The sequence below is a fragment of the Canis lupus genome, chromosome 15 (genome assembly GCF_011100685.1).
Source record: "Canis lupus familiaris isolate Mischka breed German Shepherd chromosome 15, alternate assembly UU_Cfam_GSD_1.0, whole genome shotgun sequence".
Taxonomy (NCBI): domain Eukaryota; kingdom Metazoa; phylum Chordata; class Mammalia; order Carnivora; family Canidae; genus Canis; species Canis lupus.
In genome coordinates this window covers 23,139,156-23,164,178 of record NC_049236.1, presented here as the reverse complement: position 1 = coordinate 23,164,178, position 25,023 = coordinate 23,139,156, and the positions used below count along the sequence as shown (strand labels likewise).

General features: G+C 34.0%; 1 protein-coding gene and 1 long non-coding RNA gene across 2 annotated transcripts in view; one reads left to right on the top strand and one right to left on the bottom strand.

Moving 5' to 3' along the window:
- The window catches only part of PTPRQ (protein tyrosine phosphatase receptor type Q), a 246,833-nt gene that overhangs the window by 91,532 nt on the left and 130,278 nt on the right, over positions 1-25,023 (bottom strand). The window contains 1 exon segment of the mRNA XM_038558531.1: positions 23,209-23,478. Within this exon segment, the coding sequence (XP_038414459.1) occupies positions 23,209-23,478 (270 nt within the window).
- Positions 1-25,023, top strand: part of LOC119869330 — a 67,451-nt gene that overhangs the window by 7,646 nt on the left and 34,782 nt on the right. Inside the window, exon 2 of the long non-coding RNA XR_005370406.1 lies at positions 2,267-2,378. This is a non-coding gene — a long non-coding RNA (uncharacterized LOC119869330). The remainder of the gene's footprint in view (positions 1-2,266; positions 2,379-25,023) is intronic.

Here is a 25,023-nt window from a genome sequence, read left to right as displayed (position 1 = left end):
GTCTTGGCCACTAAGTCTGAACTCAGACCACCTAAAGATAAGACAAATTTTCAAAATATTCTAACCCAAATCAAAGACATGAATGATCTTGGGGTTCAGGAATAGTCTTAAGAGAAAAGGTGGCATGTGAGATAGGATTTAATGATTGTTAAGGTAGAGATTTAGAGAGAGGGTAATGTGATCTAGTCAAGTTCAATTATGATTTATAGGCCATATTGGCAATTAAAAAGAGAAAGGCTACACAATAACCTGAGGATATACTGTGTTAGGGGAACTTACAGTTTGTCAGGCAATGGAAAGCTATTTTGGTGTCAAGATGAGATGTCCAGAAGTACATTTTATCAAGCCTAGTCTGGTAATTACACTACAGGAAAAGAGACAAATTCATAGACTACTAGGTATGCTCAGAAAAATAAAGAAATACGATGGTAGCAGTAAGAAATACATTTTAGACTTATTTTTGTAGTTAAATTCATGGAACTGGCAAATGAATCAGAAGATGACAGAAACATAATTTGAAGGAAGTTTAGAGATGATCTTGGTCAATTTGTCTTTTTATGTCTAACCCTTATGTAGGTACGTGTCCCCCAAGATTCCTGGCCACTGTATACTCATCTTCATCCAGTTTTTTTTTTTCATCCAGTTTTTCAACCAAGCCCTGATATAGGTGCAGATATGAAAAAAATTTTCATCTGTAATTAAGAAACCAAATCAATTAAGGAATGCACTTGTAATGAGTACCAGTTGTTGTATGGAAGTGCTGAATCACTATATTGTACACCTGAAACTAATGTTGTACGGTATGTTAATTGAAATTGAAATAAAGACTTTTAAAAAATAAATAATAAATAAAATAGGGAAAGATTATCCAGAGGACCTGATTGAGTCCTTTAAAAACAGAGTTTTCTTTGGCTCATTACAAAAGAAGAAACAACATATTTTAAGTAAGAAACAGATTTGATGTACAAGAATTTACCCATTGTTGGCTTGGAAGAAGCCAACAAGATAAACAGTCTAAGACATCTCTAGGAACTAAGATTTCATTTAGATAGATGGTCAAGAAAGGCTTTAATTTAATCAGAGAACTGATAAGATTAGCTTCCCAGATGAAAAATATGAGGATGTGTTAAGATTCTGAGGGGAAGAGAGTATGGCACATTAGAAACACTTAAGGAACATAGCAGCATCCACAAGGGATGGATAGGAAGATAGAAAGCTGGAGGTGTAGGCTAGAATCAGATAATGTTGAGCCTTCTGGACTAGATTCAAGATTTTTAGCGCAGTGAGGATATAAAAGTGCAGTGGGGATATTTGAAAAGTTTAATACAGACTTTTCATTTGCATTAAAACAATAGACTCTGCTCTTTCCCAGTGGGAGCCAGGAAGTATGATCCAGACATTTCCCTCTTTTGAGTCCACCAACAAACACCACTTCATGTTTCAACTTCAACCTAGGGTTTACTAAGCAACTAAAGGTGGGAAGAAAATGGGATGCGTTAGTTATCCAATGAACTGGAGAAGGCAGAAGAAACGACCCTTTTTCCAATTCAGCAGAAAGGATGACAAATTGCCCGTGGTTGTTCCATGATCAACTTTTTCCCCACTCCAGTGTTAAGATTTTAGGAATGAAGACTTTAATGGCAAAACTTGCTACCTATAAAAATTTTCAGCAGATCAATACTGGTCCACAGGCTCTTGTGTTTTCCAAATAAGTATTGCAGGAAAAAAAAAGTCTAAAAGGATAGTACTTTAACCTGACAAAGAAACAGAAGAATTATTTGTAGCCTGACTAAAGGAAGAGTATCAGCAATTGAGTTGCCTTCAATGTGACAGGCATAATGATGGACCCTGCACAGATACACAGTGTCTGGCACATATGGGCACACAATAAGTATTGACTATATGAATAAATTATGGTTCATTGAAACAGTCCTTTGGTTTTCAAGTGGTACAAAATTTTGTCCACATTTTCCAATCCAATGTATTTAGAAAGATAAACCAGAAATAAATCTAATCTGAAGCCAAATATATTAGCATAACTCATACACAATTTTTTAAAACAAAGATACCTCAGTGGCATTCAAAAAGACCAGCATTTATATGCAGTATCTTCTCTTTTGATGAACTGTGTTTTGAACTAGACTATTTCAAAGCAACTGCCCTATTGAATTACAGATACAAAAAGGATTACACTCATTTTAGCATGGAGAATCAGATTTCCATTCTTTAAGAATGACTAAAAACCTCAATTTTTTTCTATCCACAGATGGTACTAATTTGAACACATCATTCCATGCTTCCTGGAGTAATCACACAGCTTGCTTAGATTTTCTAAACATGACTGAACTGTGATGAAGCGATCAACATTCACTGGCAAGGTATTCCGTAAATTACATTTTTATTTGTAAATTATTCTTATCTGTAAAATACTTTCATCATAGTTGAAATGCAAGCCTGTAGAACTATATAAGTGAAATTTGTTTTAGGTTTAAGTGCTTGTCAGTTTTTAGTGACTATTTAGTAGGTTCCACATAGAAGATGAAAGTGTGTATGAAGTGTAATTATTCTCTAAACTTCGAATATCAATTATTAGAAGTTGCCAACATCCCATGATCGGATTCTTACGGTGGTTTGTATTAACTTCTCACTGACCTGATTAAGCATACTAACATGGAAGACCAAATTTCTTTAACTCTTTCTTTATGACTATATATTTTTATCTTCAACCACAGATGTACTTTCTTTCAAACAAAACAGATGCCTGAACATTTATATTTATAATTTATATATATGAACCTTTAAAAAGTACCAACATAATGTTTCCAAGTTTATTAAGAATATTTTGCCTCTACTAGTTTTAAATAATCTACAATCCTTTTAGAAACACAAGGTACTAATATATGATCTGAGCATATACAAATAAAAATCACAGTTTATCAATACTAACATGAGTCAATATAAAAATAGAAATTCCTACAAAGTTGAGTGCAAAAAAACAATTTCAGCATAGCAGATATCAATTTTGCACTAATTTGAATTTAATTAATAACATTTACTGATCATTCACATTGAACAGTGTAGGCAAGTCATTATAAGTCTTGTGGAATAAGCTGATTTTCATATATATCTGAAAAGTAATTAAGCCAATAGAAACCACCACAAATAGGTGATGCTTAAAGAAATGTTTCAAAGAAAGAGAATATCTGGAGGCTATAATTTGAAGGAACAATTAGGAATCAGTAGATACGTGGAAAAAAAGATGTTTAAGTACATTAAGTATGAGAGAGATATAACTAACTACAAATTGTCAAGATCTGGAAAGTATACTAGACTGGAGAAAAGAAGGTTTAATGAAGTAATAAGAAAAAAAGAGGAGGCCATCAAGTGTATTATTGAAAGGCACTGAAAGTTTAAGAGGTGAGTTTAGGTGATTACGTAAACTCTATTAGGCAATAGAGAACAATCAACAGAGATTAACTGGTAAAGTATAAACTTAAAGAAAAGCTTGAGCCTCCATGTAGCTAGTTATTAGGAAAAGTAGAATTTGATAGAAACTGGTTAGATGTTGTATATATGCAGTGCAATGCAGATTAAAATAACAGGAATAATTAGGAAATAGAGTTCTGTAAAAAGGCAAAGAATGTCAGCAGAATGTGCTTATTTACTGGGCAGAAAGGATATAGGAGTAAAATATGGAATGAACCCAGAAATTGGGTCAATAGATATAATGTACACTGTATACTTCCTAGAGGTAGGCTATGACTCAGCTCTATGTTACAGAAAATAATACAAAGGAAAAACTCAAGACTTTAAATCTTTTGTGATTGTAAATAAAGACAAATAACAAGAAAATGAAATTATCTCTGGTTCTGAGATGAAAGATGTATTTCTCTCGCAAAAAAAAAAAAACCCATCAAATAAACAGGTTGTCATGTAATTTAATGAACAATATCCTCAACAACATCCTTACATAGTAAATGCTAAGTATCTTTAACTTGGCTCTTTCTTACAATGTCTCTCAATGTGAGTGAACAGAATAACTATCAAACATGTTTTTGCAAAACTATTTCTTCAGAGATTCTAATTATTCAGTTCAGACATTCTTCCCTCTAGCAGTCTAGTTTAATATAGAGATAGATTTTGGAGTAACTGGGCTAGAATTTATCAAAATATGTTATATAAAAATGATTTTAGGTGGTAGTATGAAACTGGGAATTTGGGTTGACACACTCTTTTATTGGTGCGCCAGATAAAGTCATCTTAAATATTCCACTTGAATGAAAAAGAACTGGGAAAGTATCTATATGCAGGACAAAATTTCCTAAACATTTTTAAAGTGTCTATCCTAATGCATGTATAAATGGATAATATAGGACCCAAAACTCTATGGACCACAGCTATAATAATATTAGTGCTTAAATCAAGTATTGATGAACATATAACTTATTTATAAAAATATCTCACTAAAACTTTTATTTTGTTTTGTTTTTAGAGAACGCTGCAAAGAAAATGGACTATATATTTTCTGTTGGGAGGGAAAATGAGTTGATTTGTTTTATAAAGTCAGTAGTTTGACATCTCTATATACCTAAGCCATCTCACAAAAATGTCCATCAAAAGTGACAACTTTGATTTGAAATCGTTTATCAGAAGTAGTTCTTAGGGTAGTAATTACATAGCAGAGTTAGTTGTTTATTAAGTACAACCCTATAACACCTGGAGATGAAATTGAATCATAGACACTAATGAAGAAATGAGAAAGATATATTGGTTTGTGGGAATTTGCTTGAGAATGGATATGACTAAATGACATATTAGTTTCATATCTTGTTAACATGAATAGAGATATCGTAGGAGGAGAATATTTGGTTAGCCTAAGAGGTCAAGAAAAGCCAATTTGGGATAAATAAACATATATAAGCTTGGAAATCATAAGAGTGAATTAACATTTAAGGGTAGTATTTGTATATATAGTATCACAACAGTAGATGATGAAAAACTTAGCCTCTGTCAAGTTAGTAGTTAATGGGCAGTGAAGCAGAATGGGAAAAATAAATAATAAAAAAACTCAGCCAATAATGTCTGGCATATATTGATACTTGAGAAATATTTGTTTAACAAATAAAGGAATAAGTAAACAAATGAATGAATGGATGCGTGCACAGATTTCAAGAAGTAAACATCGCCAATGCTCTACCAAATGTTGATTGATGAAAAAGTGTCACCAATGCTGACTGTAATGCAATGCTACCTGAAACCATTCCTATTTTCTAAGATTGTAGCTGTACAGAAAACCTTGATAGATTAAAATATATAAAAAGGGGTCCTAGTTCTAAAGTTTGGGGAAAGCTTTATAAAAGAAAGAGAAGAATTTGGAGTTTTCTAGGATTCTGTAACACCCACATGTGGATGTGCGCACACACACACACACACACACACAGAGGGAGAGAGAGAAAACAAAAGGAGAGATGGAAAGAGAAACAATCAATAAAGAGAAAGGGTGAAAGGATGGGGTGAAATTAGGGACTCTGTGAAATAAAGTAACCAACAGAAAAATCCCGATTGCCAAAATACTTTTAAGAATGAAAATATACACTGTTTATTTTAGAGTCATGTATGTTATAGCAGCATAAACCACCTTTCTGTGTGCCTATCACAAAAAATTCAGTAAGGCTATTTTATATAAAAGTGTTCAGTATGACTAGAGGTGTCAGAATCATGCAAAAAATAATTTTGCAGAAGCAGCTGAAAATTCATATCAAAATATTCCAATGCCCAAAAGTAGTAAGGTTGATGATCTGTTCTGATGGTATAGCAATAGTTTTTTATCAGACTAATTCTCCTGCAGATAACAACTACACATCCTGGAGGAAAAAAAGAAACATACAATCAGGTTTTGGCTTGAGGTATTATGGAATGGCATATGAGATTGCCAATGTAGCTGGAGAAGGAGGGAGCCAAAGAGGGGTTAGACCTAAATTCTGGGTCTAAAATCCTTGGCTAATCTTTTAATTGTACATGTATGAAGGACACACTGAGGAACACAGTGGAAAGATACAGATGCAAAACTGAGTAGAAATTTTTGTTGCTTCCCAGTGCAAAGGAGACAGAATTTGGAGTTTCAATTCCACTAAATTAAGGGATTGGTAGGTGGCACAGGCCTTGTATTAAAATCCTAAATGGCCATACATTTGACTTTACTCCACACCTCCAGGTTAAGGATTTCTTCTGTAAATAATGGAGAAATCAAAACCACACATTCACAAAATTACCACTCAGTAATTTAATAGTCTGTTAGAAGACAAACCAAACACTCTTCAGAGCAAGATAGCAAAATCCAGAGTTTCTGCAATACATCACCAATAATGTCCAGTATAAGTTTAAAAATTACTGGGCAAGTAGGAAAATTACTACTGATGGGAAAATGTGACTCACACTCAGGAGGAAAAAGTGCTCAATAGAAAGAGATCACAGAATAATTCAGGTGGATGAATTAGAAGAAAGTGAATTTCAAACGATATAAGTATTTTATTTTTTATTTTCTTTTTTTAAAGATTTATTTATTTATGATAAACACACACACATAGAGAGAGAGAGAGGCAGAGAGAGAAGCAGGCTCCATGCAGGGAGCCCAATGTGGGACTCAATCCCGGGACTCAATCCCGGGACTCCAGGATCGCACCCCAGGCCAAAGGCAGGCGCCAAACCATTAAGCCACCCAGGGATCCCTATATAAATATTTTAAATTTGACTTAACAGAAAACACAATCATAATTAGAAACCAAATAGGGAATTTCAGCAGAGAAATGGAGATAATTAAATACAGAACTAAACAAAAATTCTAGAACTTAAAGATACATCTGAAATGAAAAATTCACTGGATTTATACAACACCAGTGTAAAAATGGCAGAAGATAGTCAATAAACTTGATAAAACATCAACAGAACTCCAATCTGATGAACATAGGAAAAAAAGTGAAACAATTTAATAAAGCCTCAGAAATTGAAAAGATAATATGAAGAGGTTATAATTGAAGTGTCAAAATAGGATAGAAGAGGAAAGAAAAATATTTGAAAAAATAATGGCCAAAAATTTCTCAAACTTCAGGAAAATATTAGTTTACCAATACAAAAAGTTAATTGAGTCCTTAGCAAAGCAAATGCAACAAAAAGTACACTAGCCATATCATTGACAAACTGCCTTAAAGAAAAGATAAAGGATCCTGAGAAATGCCAGAAGAAAATAACATGTATCACAGACAAAAGAATGATGTCTTTAAGGGGAAAAATACTTGGGGGGAAAGTAGAGGGAAATTACCTATCCAGAATTTTATATCCAGTGAAAAATTTTTTCATAAATGGAAGCAAAATAAATCTATTTTTAAGTAAATGAAATTTGAGAGAATTTGAAGTCAGCCAATCTGAACTAGAAGAAAGTCTTAAGAAAGTTAAAGGGAAATGACACTAGATGTATGGCACTGGATGAAATGATACCATAATAAAGAGCACTAAAACCAGTAATTACATAGAAAAGATATGTGATCTTTTCTCTATTTAGATGTCTACTCACTCTGTAAGTAAAAATAGTACAATTGTGGAGTTTACATTGTACATATATGTAAATTATTTAAAATATATGGATATCAAATGAATGACATGAATAGCACAAAGTATGGCAAAATACATGGAACTGTCCTTTTGCAACTTCATACATATGTTATATATATGTACATAATTTTTTTAGAGTGGGGGCAGGGGAGGAGGAGAGGGTGAGGAAGAGAGACAATCTTAAGCAGGCTCCATACCCAGCATGGAGCCCAACGTGGGGCTTGATTTCACAACCCCGAGATTATGAGCTGAGCCAAAATCAAGAGTGGGACACTTAACCGATTGAGTCACCAAGGTGCCCCTGTAATTTCATATATTTTATGTGAGGTTGTATGATATTAAGTAGCTATGGCAAAGTAAAAAAATCTATTGTAATCCCCTTGAGCAACCACTAAAAAGAATAAGACAAAGAAGCTAAAAATACAACAGATGAATTAAAATAGCTAAAATTATTCAATTAACCTAAAGGAAGGCAAGAAAGAAACAGGAGAGGAACTAAAAAAGAGATAAGACAAAACAAATAACAAACAGTAGAACTAAATTCAACAAAATTAATAATAACTTTAAATATAAATGGGTTAAATGCTCCATTTAAAAAGCAGAGATTGCCAGTCAAAATAAAAATGAAAGGCCCAATTAGATGCTGTCCACATGGGCATACTTTGCTGTCACCAGGCATACAATTTAAATACGATACAAATAATTCAAAAGTAAGGATAGAAAAAGATATATGATGCAAACAATAAACTAAAGAGCATGTGCCTATATTGATATCAAACAAAAGAACTTTTAAGACAAAGAGTATTCCCGAAGATAGAAGACAAATATGCACATGTTTTAAAAAAACAAATTTTGAAGGACATGAACCAAACAGTGACAGAACTGAAAGAAGGAACAGATGAACCCACAATCATTGTGGGATATTTAACATTCCTTTCTCAATAATTGATAGAATAATTAGGCTGGAAGGTGGTAAGAATATAGATATGCAAAATATCTGCAAACACCGTGAACTAATAGAGAAAACATTAAGGCCAACAACTGAAGAATATACATTATTTTCAAGTGCTCATGGAAGAAAAATTCAACACTATAAATCATATGCTGAGCCATAGAGAATTTCTCAACAATTTTTTAAAGATTAGGTCTTAAGGATATATTCTCTGACAATGACAATAAATTAAAAATTTATGACATGAGAATATCTAGAAAATCCCAAATAATTAGAAATTAAACATGTTTATGTAACCATAGCTCAAAGAATAAATTGCAAAGGAAATTAGAAAATATTTTTATCTGAAAGTAAAAAGCCAAGATTTTTTATGTAAAATTGTCAGGAGGAGACATCACTATAAATGATTATACTTGAAAAGAAGAAAGGTTTAAAATCATTATGCTAAGTGAACTAAGCCAGACACAGAAAGATCAAGTGCGGAATCTAAAACAGTCAAACTCATAGAAAGAGGATTTAACATCATTAATCATCACTGATATGAAAATAAGACTTAAAAATAATGAGACAGAAATTCTTTACATGAGCTAGAATGTCTGAAATTATAAAGACTGTTAACACTAAATTCTGCTGATACTGAGACTGAGAAGGAATTAGAATTTTCACATATTGCTGTTAGGTATATATTTAAAATAGGACAACCACTTTAGAAAACTTTCAGTTTCTTGAACACAAACATACATCTAGACTATGACCCAGTCATTCTACAAGAAAAGATTTAAACAAAAATATCTATAGCAGTTTTATTCATCATACTTAGTTTAGAACCTACATATCCAGAAAAACAGACACACAAATAATGGAATATTCATATGATGGAAAATTACTCAATAGTAAAAACAAAACAAAACAAAACTGAAACAAGAACGTGAGTTCGCAATTATGCTGAAAGAAACAGACCAGACATTCAAGAGTACAGACAACTCAAGAACAACTGGCCATAGCTTTTGCTGACTGTAATCAGGACAGTGTTGCCTTGGAGAGTGGCTGTCCAAGGGAGTTTTCAGTGGGAGTTGGAAATGTTCTATATGTTATTGAATGGTGTTTCATGGGGATATGCATTTCTGAAGACCCACTGAGTTGTACACTTAGGTTCTGTGCATTTCATTATATACATAATAATTTCCCACAAATAAAAAACATAAAAAAGAAAACAATCACATGAAAAGAAAAAAAGCCTTCCCATAAAAGTATAATAATAATATTCAAAGTAAGTTACATATTACATTTATGTAGAATTTAAAAATACTAGACACTAATACCTTCTAGCTAATGTTTTATAAATCTAGATGTTAGTAGAATAAAATGGTGATGAGCTTTCTTGTATTTTTCATATGTCCATACTAGAGAAGAAGCCTTACAGATTAGCCCAAGTAGTCAACAAATACTTTCAACTATCTTTTGGAAATTATTCAATCTTCAGGCAAATTCCTAATAGTACTTGTGAGATGAGTGAAGTAAATCCATCAGAGAAGGACAATCATTATACGGTTTCACTCATACGGGGAATATAAGAAATAGTGAAAGGGATTATAGGGGAAAGGAGAGAAAATGAGTGGGAAATAACAGAGAGGGTGACAAAGCATGAGAGACTCCTAACTCTGGGAAACAAACAGGGGGTAGCGGAAGGGGAGGTGGGCAGGGGGTGGGGGTGACTGGGTGACGGGCACATTTCCATGTCTGCACTCGATGGAATGAGCACTGGGTATTATATTATATGTTGGCAAATCAAACTCCTATAAAAAAAAGTACAAAAAAAAATAGTACTTGTGAGATTAACATTCTATCCAGCTTTGAAGGCACATGTCTTTACAGTTAACCATTTCTCTGTAATAACATCCTAAATACAAAGTTTTAAAGTTTAGATCTAAACTTTAAAAATAATAGACTTCTCCTACATAACAAATATTAATGTAGCTGCGTTTTAAAAATTACAAACAGGATCTTGGCTTTCAAAAAATCCCTTCTAAAGTAGACTAATCTAATTACTAACAAACTAGAAAATTAGGCTACTGATTTTTAATGTATCTTTTAATTGGTATAGATTTCATTATTGTGATCCATATGGAATAATACTAACGTTGCAAATTGTTTTTAAAGTAATAATTTGTCATAATAAAGTGTCCAAACACAGAACTAATGTGTGATTTATTCGAGGTTGTAATGAATACTAGGTGGTAAACATTCAAATTGCAATGATGACATTAATATACTCAGAAGCATTATTTCTTTACTTGAATTTTGAAAGTGTTTAATCCTATATGGGCTGCTATTTATGCATGCCTTATATTTATAAAATAGCTTTCTGACCAAAAATTATTTTCTTATATATCATGAAACTTGTAATATTTGAAATTCAGTAAGTTGAAGTTAACAATAATTTGCACAACCTTCTATTTGTTCAAAGCTTTTTTATATTCACATTGTGTTATTTTTAAATTGAGTCTAAATGTAGTGCTATTAATGAAATTTTGCTATCATTTAAAGTCATTTATTTTACATTTCAGAGTTTTTACACCATTCATAAATGGTTTTTCCCTGAAGCTTATAATCTCACAAAAACAACAGGCACATTCCTGAAACTTTCAAGTAATAGGGTACTGGAGATAAAGAGAGAAAAGGCTCTTGCATGCACACACACACATCCTTAATTTATGTAAAAAAGAAAGTAAAAGGGAATAAGAAAAAAAATGGAGTGAAATGGGGGAGGAGGTTGATATGTAGAGGCTGTTATGAAAAGTACCAGCTACAGCTGCATAGGACAGGAATGGAAAATAGGGTAATAAGATATGTCCCAGTTCTTAAATAAGTTAATAAAAATGTTGCTTGAAGAACAGCTGTCTTTAGCTGGAGCTGGGATGAAGAAAGGAGTAATGCCTGGAGTCTACTTAATGAAAGGTATTAGAGCATCTATGGGGTCAAGGAGAATTATGCAGAGTAACTCAAATTCATTTTTTACAAATGGAATTATATTTAAAAGGACTTTTAAATTTAGAATTTGATACCTAAGACAATTTCACAATGGCAAACATTACACCTCTGGAACTGATCCAGGATAAAAAACACGATACATGTCTAGGAGCCCTAAAAGTTTCCCAGAATGGCTTCAGTATTTTACATTAATATTTTTAGTATTATAGTATTTTTGGTATTATAGGTAAGCACATATCTGTTGATAGAAATTGAGTTTTCCTGAATTTTAAATCCATATTTGGGCAAAAGTTTGTATATAGTTACATCATAAATATATCTGCACAAATTAATGAGGAAACTCATTACAAGGGACCTAAATCTCCCCACTCCATAACAGTTCTATTGAGATATTGCGAAATAACAGAAGAAAACTATTCTAATTCCAATAAATGCAAATGATGCATTGAATTTCTAAGGTAAAGGTCACTCTTTCCAGTAGAAAGAGTTCTTGGATCAGTGGTAGTTCTGCTAATAATTAGTTATAGCTCACTTAGTAGATACTTAACCTGTGTGCTTCATTTTCCATGTCTGCCAAATGAAATGACTGAATGAGGTTATCTCTGAGGTCCAATGAAGATAATTCTAAATTTTAAAAGCACAAGAAATAAATTTGTTTCATCATAGTTTTCCCATAGTCCCTAGCATATACTACTTCATACGTATTAAATAACATCACCTTGAATAGATGGATAAAAAAAATACCATGCATGATATTAAGCATCATAATCAGAATTTCTGCTGTAAGCATCTTTGCTGCCAGCATCTTTGAAACATAACTGATTGGCTGTAAAGCAATTTTGCCATAAAAGATAAAATCATGAAAAATAAAAGGACATTCATTAAAAAGGACATAATGAGGCATTAAAAATGAATGACAAAATTTGAAAGACTTTATGGCGAAATACTAAATATTTGAATACATTAAAATGTATAGTGTAGTCTCATGGAAATACTGCACAAATAATAGATTTTATTTTTTGGATTGTACCTAAGCACTTGTCAAAGTTTCTCATTCATACTGTTATACATTCTTCTGCTTGTTGATTCATCTTCATGTACAGCATCTCATTTTTTTCTTTTTTTGCTAAAATGTCTTCCTTCATTAAAAGATACATCAATTTCCAAATACTTGGATGCATATTTCTAAGTGAGCTTTGTATTGAGTTGTAAAAGCCTTCCACACCATTGTTTGTTCTTAGCATTTTGTCACATGTCCACTGATAGATGCTCCAAAGTTCTAGGGGAAATGTAGGTTCAAAACTCTGTGCCATTGTATAGACCGTTATGGGAACTGGCTAAGATTTATATAACATAAAAATGGGAGTACTGTATCAATAGAGAAGTGAAACCAGTTATTTTTATCTTTTTTGGAAAAATTGCCTTACAGGGTAAAAATGATCTGATCATGGTGAAAATACTTGCAGCAAAGACGCTTACTTAGAACCATTAAATATATCCCTATATGAACTTCTGCTTTGGAGAAGATGGAGTAGATGTTTTCTCCTCACTCCTTCCAGTAATTGCAACTAAAATCATGTACATTAAATATAAACCAGACACAAGAAGACACTGAAAAGTGGAGAAAGGATAGAGCAACTAGGGAAATCAGGACCCAAGAAACAGCACAGTGGTGAGTTCTCTGGATTTTCTTTTTGCCTCGTATATCCTCAAAGCCAGCAATTTGCAAATACCAACTAGCTCAGGCCAAAAAAGCCCGAATAAAAGCCTGCTCTCTCTAGCCAAGAAACAATGTAGCCTAGTGAGACAAAAAACTTTCAGACAGTCACAGCTCTACCCAAAACCACAGGAGAAAACTGTGGCCCCGCTCCTTCCCACGACAGCAAAGGTCAAATGGGGAACCTAGTCTTCTGCCCTAGGTACTGAGGCACCCCAACCATCTTTGACAGGGTAAGGCTGGAGAAGGCAAAATAAGAAGCTAGAACTTATACTCTTTCCAGAAGTAACAAGACCCCTCTATCATGTTGTTGGAGAACCATGTGAGGAACAGTGATTAGGAACTCCTACCTTCCCAGCTACAGCCAAGAGACCTCCTCAGTGGAGGCCTAGTGGGTAGCCCTCTTTCCTGTGTCCACTCAGCATTCTTCCCTGGGGTGTCAGCAGAGGGTGAGGGGGGAACTTGGATTCCTACCCTCACCTGCCAGTAATGGAAAGGTGATCTCCCTTTCTCTACCAGAGTGGGTCACAGGAAATCATTACAAATGTAATGTCCTTAATAATGATAGGGCTATTCACAAATTAGGTGAGCTGTGGAAGTTCTGATTTTCCAGCACTGAGTTTGTTTCACCTAAGGTGTAAAAATTTTGTGTGTAAAGCGGTTGGTATTATTTCATTATTATCATTTTGACATTGGTAGTGTCTGTGGTATCTTCATTCCTAAATATTGGTAACTTGTGTCTTCCTTTCATCATTGTCAGGCATGCTAGAGGTTTGTTAGTTTTAACTTTTCAAAGAATCAGCTCTTTTTTTCACTGATTTATCCTACTGTTTCATGTTTTTTTTTTATTTAACTGATTTCTGCTCCTATTTTTATTATTCTCTTTCTTCTTTCAGCATGCTTTGCGCTTCTTTTTCTTTTTCTAGGCTGTAGTGGAGGAGACAGTGACCTTAAATTATTGATCTAAGATGTTTCCTTTTTTCCAACGTATGCATTCAATGCTATATATTTCCCTCTCTTCACTGCTTTAACTGTGTCCCACACATTTTGATATTGTATTTTCATTTTATTTCAATTCAATATATTTTAGTTTACAGTATTTCTTTATTTCTCTTGAGATTTCCTTTTTGGCATATGGATTATTAGAAGTACCACTTTCTACAGTTGGTTTGATATCACATTTCAGATCCAATTTAGCATCCTGAGAGCACTTAAAAATAATTTAAAATCTCCTCAAAAAGAGATCTGTAGGACCAAAGTCTTTCATTGAAGAACTCAACTGAATGTTTAAAAAAGAATTAGTATCGATTCTATACAATCTCTTCTAGAAATGAGAAGATATTCATATTATGAAACTAATGTTACCCTAATATTGAAACTAGACAAAGACAGTGGGGAAAAACCCTCACAAAACTACAGGCCAATATCTCTCATAAATATAGAGATGTAAAAAGCCTTAACAAAATATTAACAAATATAAATCAATAACATATAAAAATAAATACACCATGATCAAGTGAGGTTGATTCCAACACTAAATGCTTGTTCAATATTAGAAAATCAGTCAATATAACCCACTATATTAATAAGATAATGAAGAAAATCACATGAAAATATTAATCAAAAATGACAAAATTATAGAAAATGGAGAACAGATGAGTGGTTGTTAGAGGGTTAAGGGACAAGACTTGAATGTGGCTATAAAAAGGTAACATGAGGGATTATTTTCATGGAAATGTTCTTTATTTTGATTGCATTCATGTAAATATGGTAGTCGTGATAACATACTATAGTTTTACGACATGTTACTATGGGGAGAAAGTGCCCAAAGGGAACATGGAATTTCTCTGAATTACTTTTTATAACTGCATGTGAATCTACAACTATCTCAAAATAAGAAATTTAATTAAAAAATATATTCTAGAAGATACACCTTTCTTAGATATTTTACCATATAATCATCTAAAAATAATTTTATAGCCATAAGTTTCTATTTAGGCTCCCAAAGTATGCATCTTAAGTGTTCACTGTGTGCTTATCACTTTCCTAGGACTGCATATTGATTGATTAGTGATTCATTCAATCTTTCATAATATTATTCATTATCACTGTATTCCAGACAAATTTCTAAACATTGGAAATAGCTGTGAACTACACAAAAATCCCTATCCTCATGGAACATGCACTGTAATGAGGACAGATCCATAGACAATGCTATGTACAATATAAAAAAATAAAGCAGATAAAGAGGACAGAAAACTCTAGGTGAGAGGAGGTTCAATTATAAATAAATCAGATCCTCTTTAAAGGGTTTGCCTTTGAGGACACATTTTCAAAAGATAAAGGTAGAGACCATACATAACTAGGGGAAGAGAAGGGAGGTTACAAAGGACCCTAAGGGCTATTGAAATGACCCATAGGATTTTATTCTTTGTGACTTGAGATACTCAGTTACTATGTAATGAACAAATTTTTCTTCTAAAAAGTACTGCAGTCTTTTAGGACAATGGTCAAAAAACAATCACTATTTTTAGAGTTACTTATGTTGCTTCCCATTTTAAATTTAGCAGACTTCTCACTTTTCCATGATATTATATTCAAACTTCTGCTACAAATACGCAAAACTAAGAGCAAAGTAAGCCCCACTTAAGTTATTCAACTTCCCTTCCTACACTCTTTCCAATACAATGTCCCCCGCTCTACTCAGGCTTCCACCTCAGCCTGACCCCTCATATTACATTCCTTTATCCCACTGGGTGTTTTCTCTTAGAATTCATATTTACTTCCCTCTCCCTATTAATCTCACTATTTTGTGAATAATGATCTTGCCACAGGGTGGCTTACCATGAGTGTCTTAGCATACCCATAATCTTCAGTTCTCTATATCATTTATATAGCTCAAATAAAATGAAATATATTCTTTGACATGTACTACGACATTTTCTCATAGCACACTGAGGAACAACAAAAAAATAATATTTTAAAAAACTTGGTTATTTTATTTATCTGTATCAGATAATCTAAGCAAAACAGTAGTGTAACAGCCTATGAAACTCAGGGTTCAATACCATATCATCATTTCCCATTAGGTTTCCAAATCTAAGCTTCTCCTACAAAGAAATTCTGAAGTTGCCAATGAGCAACATCTAACATCTAAGAACATTCCATTTCTTCAACATAGCTTTCAATAAAATCTATTTGTCTTGAATATCTATTTGATTTAATCTTCAATCCACACAATTACTAATGTATTAATATAGTTTTTAATTTAATTGCTTTATATATATTGGATATGTCTTTGCAATAATGGTGGAGTTATTTGGATGCACACAGCAGAGATCACTGATGCTATCTGGGATTTAAACTTGAATCTTAAACCCCAAACACAGAGCCTGCACATAGTAAGCATTAAGTAAGTATATATTGGTCAAATTTTCACATTACAAGTGTAAAAGATACTTCTCACCTGATGTTCACTCTTAAGAAAAGTATTATGTTTAATACTTAAGTCCATATGAGGGATACTTTATAAAACACTTGAATTTCAATTAGAGTAGCAATGCTAATAGCGATTTCTTTCTGATCTGTGACAGGCAACTATAATGGCTTTTATGCTTTCAGCAATTACTGACTGGTAAAGTAGAATGTGTCAATTCACTTGCTTAAGAACAAACAGGATCATGCAATTTTCCTACATGCTTGATTTCTTACCTCAACTGAGGAGATGGATAAGGAGAGCAATGCCAGTGGGATGTAGACAAAGGAAAAAGTGAACTTTTGAAATAGTGCATTTATTTGCAACCCTGAGGAACACTTTTACCACCCACATTCAGTCTATTCAATGGTATTTGAGAATGGTATGCATTTTTATAAAGATATAAATTTTTTTAAAAAGCTGGTAAATGGAAATCAAATTTAGTCATAATCACAGTTTGCCCAGTAATCTCTTCATTGCTAAGAGAGACCCACAAAATAGGGATTCAAATAAAATGCATAACAGATACATCTCTTAAATAATTCTTAAAGGATCGTAGTCAGGACTTTGCAAAGAGGATTGAGAGTTTATAAATATATTACTGTAGGTAATATATTAAAATATATAATATGTATAATTCTATTAATATAGGTAGCATATTATATATAATATATATTAAAATATGTAAATATATGTATATGGATAGTTTGTCATATACGGATTTTTTCAAATAACCAAGAGTAGAAGGAAAAAGAAAAATAGGGAAATTGAACACATTCCAATTCAATCATACTGTATCATTAATATATTTGCTAGTTCAGTGGACTTCCAGTGGGTCCCTACAGGTGCCTGACACCTTCTGTTGGATTAAAACTAATGAAGAAATCACTGCTGAAAATAACACTCCTAAAAACCACATATGTGTATTTTACTTTCCCTCAATTAAATTTTGGGCATCCAAGGGATGTAGCTTATTCTTACTGTTTGATTGGAAATTACTGAACTCCGAAGAGCTTTGAATAAATCCATACTGTAAAATTATCTTCCAGAAAAAAAGTTTTAAAAACTCAATATTAAATCACCACATTTACTAAGATTTGAAAATAATATGGATAAGTGTAGTATGGATTTTGAGTTAATATGAGATTCTAAAAGTTCAGTCCTGTGTGCATATGAACTTGCTGTAATATTTTTATTGGTACATATGATATATTTTGACATAAAATACTGTTAGAAGTACCAAGTTTTGGGGCCTTCATCTATATTTGCCCTATTCCAATGTTTGACTGTGACAGTGGAACCCGCTTAGACACTAAACTCTAATCTCCTCATAAATTCAGTCATCATGATGCATGTTTAACTGTGCCCAGATATGACCAAGTTTACACTGAGAAAAATACCCAATAATCCCTGGAAGGAATGTTAAGGTCAGACACCAGGCAGTGAGCGAGTGAGCCATATTTGATTTTACTTTACGTCAAAAATAAGTACAAAGTCAGTGACTCAGAGCTGACTATACACCGTGACTAATCTTAGACCACTATAAATTAGAACTTTGCAACAGCTATAAAACTGTTTCCATTCTGAACAATGAATCTCCAGTTCTTACTAATGTTTAATCAACAAACAATTCATGTGAACCCAGATAAAAGCATTTACCTAACAAATATTGTAATCAGAAATATAATTACATGCTAGACCTGAAACTTAATTTTAAAGATGAAAAATTTATTTAATTATTTTTGTAGTACTAATTAATACTTATGTTTCATATGAATGACTCTCCTTAATTAAAAATACTTCTACATTTGCATGGGAGAAAATATCTATAATTTTTCCTGGTGGAAATGTGGAAATAATATTTTGCAATAGAATAAATCCCTTATGGAAAATTATAGATTTCATAAGAAAACAATTCATTTCTTTCTTCTACAAACATATGAGTGTCTGTAATTCCCAGGGTATCTGCTAGGAACTGTGAGTAAAAAAAAGACAAACTGGACATATACCCTGTGAGCAGAAAGTTTAAAACGGAATAGAGTAAATCTCTAATTTCAGCACTGTCCTACCCATGTATGTTGTTTAAATGTAGATGTTTTTTGTGAGTCTTACTTTCCAAATTCTGATTCCATAGGTCTGGAGTAGGGCCTGAGGGAAATACATTCTGATACAGGGAGTTAAAAGTCTAAACTTTGAGAAACATTTGTCTTCAGTGTGAGTACATAGCACACACAATCATGTATCTAATATCTGCCTAATTCATTGATATAGATTCCCTTCGGTTTTCACTCAAGTAGTCTTTAAACTCTGAGTTAAGATCCAATTCAAATACTTTTTATTTTTATTTTTTTTACAATTACCTGACATTCATGTGTCTCTATATCAAATGCACATTACTATTTTGATTATGTGTTCTACTAGACCGTGTTCTAGTAGATCTGTCTATCAGATTATGTGTTCTAGTAGATCCGTTCTACTAATGGAACTTCTGCTCTGTTCCTGTGATGAAGCAGTCATCTTGAATACCCATGGACTCTCTAACGAATCTTCTGCCTTATTTTCAGTCTTGAACCTCTCATTTATCTCAGAATTGTTGGCCTGTCCTTTTTGTCCAGTTCTCTGAGACTAAACTTCTGTCCAATGATCAAGGCCATTTTATCTCATCCTAGACCACCTGATGCAGACCATCTGCCTGGATTTGACTATATTTCCTTCTGCCAGACGCTGAATAGCAATGGTCTGCTCCCTACCTACTAGGGAAATGCCTATCACTCCTTTCTAGAGATTTCTTATACTGCTTATTCTCACTGCTATCACCATCAAAGCTCATGGGTAATCTACTCCAATACTTCCCCAAATTTACAGAGAATCAGATCACCTAGAGAGATGCTTAAAAGTACAGAGCTGGGCATCACCTCTTGAGGCTATGATTCAGCAAGTCTGGAGTGAAGTCCAGGAATCTGTGGCTTTAAAGCTTAGCATGCCATTGAAGAATTTAAAACACACACACACATACACACACACACACACACACACACTTAAATTGGGCTTTTAAGAATGAATACAATTTTGTGTGACATAGAAAAGGAAAAGGACAATATAGCTTCAGGGAGCAAAGCAATTTGATCATGAGAAAGTGTTGAGTAGGTTTAAAAACAGAGAATCTAATCAATTATTACCCATAGCAAGTAGCAACAGCTTAATAAATGTTCTTTGAATTGAACACATGAAATCTAATGTACTGAAAAATGACGTTTGGCTAGAGGCATCAGCTAAATGAGGAAATGTAGTGGAGAAACATAAGAATGAAAAGCTAAATAGAAGCCAGATTTTCATTCGTGATCAATTCTGGGTGCATTTTCTAAACAAGAAAAAGTAAAACATTTGGAGTATCCTGGGCCATCTCCTTCACTTTGTGCCTTTCATTCTTATCTCTATGCTTCAAGTACCCAAATCTGCATGTTAGGATTGATACACCAACTAGTCCTTCAGCTGAAATTTTCTAACAATTTACCTATGTGCATTTGTGTGTGTGTGCGTGTGTATGTGTGTGTGTTTGTGAGAGACAGAGAGAGAGAGAGAGAGAGAGAGAGAGAGAGGGAAAATGCAGGAGAAAGTAGAATGAACTGATGGAGTAATGTTCTAGAAAACATATGATATTGAAACAAACATAAGACGCTAGATTCCTGAAAAGAGGAAGGTAATGATGTCCCTGAGAAGCTATCTTGAGAGCATAAATAAAGATTTAAAATCTTTAAATATTGAAGGAGGTCAAGTCAGGATCACTGATTTTAATAAAATGAATAGTCACATCATTTACAGATGATACTGTTCAAAATGAAAGCAAGATTCTCCTATGGAAAATTGACAAAGTATAAACAAAGGATATATAGAAGATTATGGAGCAGCGAGGAGAGTTAGAAAAGGCAAATTTATAGCTAATATAGGTAAACCATTTCTGTTGTTTTTTTTTTAATACCACTGTTCATCAGCCAGTCTCTGATGAAAACAGTGAAATCCTCTCAGAGTTGGGAAGCCCCTGGAAGATGAGTCACAATGGCATGGTTTGAGATAGAAGGAGCAAGAGATAGGTGTTGCTGAAAAGCATTCATTCCAGCTGAACATGGAGACCACTGGAATCTAAAGAAGTGTTGCATCAGAAGCATAAGAAGAAAAGGGTGCTGATTAGGATGAGGAAACCAGGGAGAAGGTACACCATGTCTCAAAGCTCTGTGGTTTACTACCTCAAGGACAGAGAAGTAGAGTAAAATTGGGTGATGCTGATTTCAAAAGGAGGAAGGAATTAAAAGATGTTTCCAAGGTAACAGATCTGGATGTGCCAGAAGTAAACAATTATGCTATTACCCACAGCCTCTATTAGAGAGGACTTCCGGGGAAGTGGCATCATCAGGAAGGAATCAGACTTATGTTTATAAGCAGGTACAATACTGGAGAAGGTAGAAGGATGAAGGAGATTATGACGTAGGTCTGACCAGTGTCAGAGAGGGCAAGAGGTTTCTTCTTTGTGGACTAGAGCTTAGTGAACTGGATGTTTTTGTTCAAATAATATACAAGATAAGGGCTGATATATAGGAAAAGGAATAGATGAAAGAGTTTGGCAGCTATGGAATTCAGGAAAGCATCGCATCTAGAATTCTATAAAATCAATTAAGTAAAAAATGAGATACCACCTCACACCCATCAGAATGGCTAAAATTGACAAGTCAGGAAACAACAAATGTTGGTGAGGATGCAGAGAAAGGGGAACCCTCTTGCACTGCTGGTGGGAATACAAGCTGGTGCAGCCACTCTGGAAACAGTATGGAGGTACCTCAAGAAGTTAAAAATAGAGCTACCCTACAACCCAGCAACTGTACCACTAGGTATTTATCCCAAAGATACAAAAGTAGTGATCAAAACTATATCCCAATGTTTACAGCAGCAATGTTCACAATAGCCAAACTGTGGAAAGAGCCAAGATGTGTATATATATATATATATATGTGTATATATATATATATATACACACACATATATATTACATCTTCTTTACCCATTCAGCTGTTGATGTATAATATGGATATAATATAATATATATGTGATATATATCCATATATATATATATATGGAATATTACTCAGCCATCAGAAAGGATGAAATCTTACCATTTACATTGATGTGGATGGAACTGGAGGGTATTATGCTGAGGGAAATAAGTCGATCAGAGAAAGAATTATAATATGGTTTCATGCATATGTGGAATATAAAAAACAGTGCAGAGGATCATAGGGGAAAGGAGGGAAAATGGGAAGAAATCAGAGAGGGAGACAAACTGAGAGTCTCTTAACTATAGGAAACAAACTAAGGGTTGCTGGAGGGGAGGTGGGTGGGGGATGGGGTAACTGGGTGATGGGCATTAAGGAGGGCACTTGATGTAATGAGCACTGGATATTCTATGCAACTGATGAACTACTGACCTCTACATCTGAAACTAATTATGTACTATATGTTGGATAATTGAACTTAATTAAAAAAAGAAAAATCAAAAAAGGGATAAATATCAAAATGCTTACATGTTTATTCCATATTTTAAATTATGATAAAGCATAATTTGATAAACTCAATTTTGATAATAAGAAATACATATTTGTGGAAACACAGTAGAGCAGATTTTCTCTTTTTTCCTCCTTTTAACCTCCTAATGTTGTGGAGAGGGGTCAATGTACTACATGGCTGGTACTCAGGTAACACATGTCATAAAAATGTGTGTGTTACATTCTTAAATATTTCTTCCATATCATTAGATAAATGTGCCATAAGGACAAATACCATATGAATTCACTCATATGTGAAATTTAAGAAATAAAACAGATGAACAGGGGCCCCTGGGTGGCTCAGTCGGTTAAGCGGCAGCCCTCAGCTTGCTTGGGTCATAGTCCAGGGGTCCTGGGATGGAGCCCCATGTCAGGGTCCCTGCTCAGCAGGGAGCCTGCTTCTCCTTCTCCCTCTGCCCCTTTCCCAGCTCTCTCTCTCTCAAATAAATAAAATCCTAAAAAACAAAAACAAAAACAAAAACAAACCTAGATTAACAGAGGAGAAAAAAAAGAAAAGAGAGAGAGAGAGGCAAACCAGAAAACAAACTCTTGATTAAAGAGACCAAACTGAGGGTTGCTGGGAGGGAGACAGGCAGGGGTATAGATTAAATGGATGATGGGTTATTAAGGAGAGCACTTGTGATGAGCACCGGGTGTTGCATGTAAATGATGAATCACTGAATTCTACAACTAAAACTAATATTACATTGACTCTTAACTGGAATTTAAATAAAAATGTGAAAGAAAAAAGATTATGGATGGTATCGACAAATGTCTGACACAGGCCACAAACAATGACTTGTTTCAGGTTAGGTACCTTTTTCAGGTAAATTACCTGTTTCAGATTAATTATATGTTTCACAATAGTTACCTGCTTCGGGTAGTGTGCTGATGTTGCATGTTTTTTCATCACCTTCACCTGCTGAGGTTGAAGCTCTTATTTTAAAGACATATGAGGTATTGGCAAGAAGTTTCATGAAAGTATACATATGATTTTGGGGAGAGACTTTTGTAGAATTCCTTTCAACTGTTACCAGATAATGTGTAATTATTCCATTTGCCTTTTTTGGTGGATCCCACTTCACTAAAGCTGACCGCCAGCTAGTTGCCATACACTGTATGTTCTGTACAACATCTGGAACTTAAAAGACAAACAAATGCCCAAAGTTAAAATTTACATACATCTAGTAAATGATTTCAATGTGTGATTGCTAGATAAAATCATGTTAAGGAGTTGAGACCAAATAAAAATTTAATATGACAGCCTTGCAATGTGTGCTCAATAAGTTGACATAAACTAAATCAAATGGCAGTTGGCTCATTTTCTAGGCTATTATGTTAATCCTTACAATACTGAGACAATCACTGAATATTTTCCTAGGGCCCAAGCACCTATCATCCTCAAATCCTTAAAAGTAGCTAATTGGACAGCCTCAAACTCAGGCAGTGGTTGTAGCCTACTCATTTTCTCTCTTAAACAGAAAGGAGCAGTCTTACCGATACTTTTTCTATGGAACCTTTTAATGCAAGACATAGATGTAGATACCTCCATGATGTGGTACATCTGGGCCTAACCGTGTTTGGAGTTAGGTAGTCAGGGCCAGCTAAGATAAAACAGCACCAACATCCAGTTTTGCAGCTTGGATAGGAACACACTAACTTTCTGCTTTGTAGCCTTTGCAGAAATGGCTTCTGCAAAACATCCTAAAATAAGACAACCACAAAGCATTTGTCAATATTATGGGCAAGGGGCAGTTAAGACATAAGCCCCCAGATACCAGGCAAAAAAATTACCATCAGCACATTGATATTAACCTAATAGGTAGACTGTGATCAAAGCCCTGGTTGGCACAACTCGGCACACCCTGGTTGCTTAAGATAGTTCTGCAAAAGAGCTCATAAAAAAACCCTAAACTTAGAAACCTCGAGGGCAATCCTCTCGGGTCCCCTCCCTCTCCTGGAGCTTTGTACTATTGCTCAATAAACTGCTTTACTGCCCACCACCCTTCATCTGGTCCATCTCTTCATTCTTCAAAAGAGGCATGACCAAGAACCACGAGTGCTAAAGGCGGAGAATTCCCACAACAACAGTACTAGGAAACTTGCAATCAATTTAGGGATCTTGTTTTTACAATTGGTAGGCTTCTTTGGAAAAATTGTGAAGAACTGATCTCTCAGTGTCTTTTTAAAAATCATTGGAGGGAATATTTAAATCAGTCCCAGGTTCTAATTCAGTTCCAGTGTTTTTCCTAGAACTTCCATGAATTTACTTGGAAGTAATCCCAATTTCTCAAAGGTCTACTATACCTGGTGTACCTGGTACCACACACAAAAGTGACTGCAGATTGGAGAGATTGGCTACTTCCCAAGGAAATGTCCAGTTAGTTAACATCCCCTAATGTCAGCATAGCTTTTCCTAATTTAGTAAAAACAGGATGCTAGAAGGTAAATTTGCATATAGTCAATTTGTGGATGATAAACAAGTAGTGAAACAACTTGCTGTCATTATGCAAAACATAGTTATTTAAACAATACTCGAGTTAATCTTTGATTTGTCTAAAGTTCTCTCCTCTGACCTAAATTTATCTTTACAAATTCTTCCTCTGTAAAGTAAAGGCGTCAGAACTGAAGGAGACTGCTTAAGGAATCTGTGGCATTTAAAATTAAAGAAAAGACCATTTCTCAA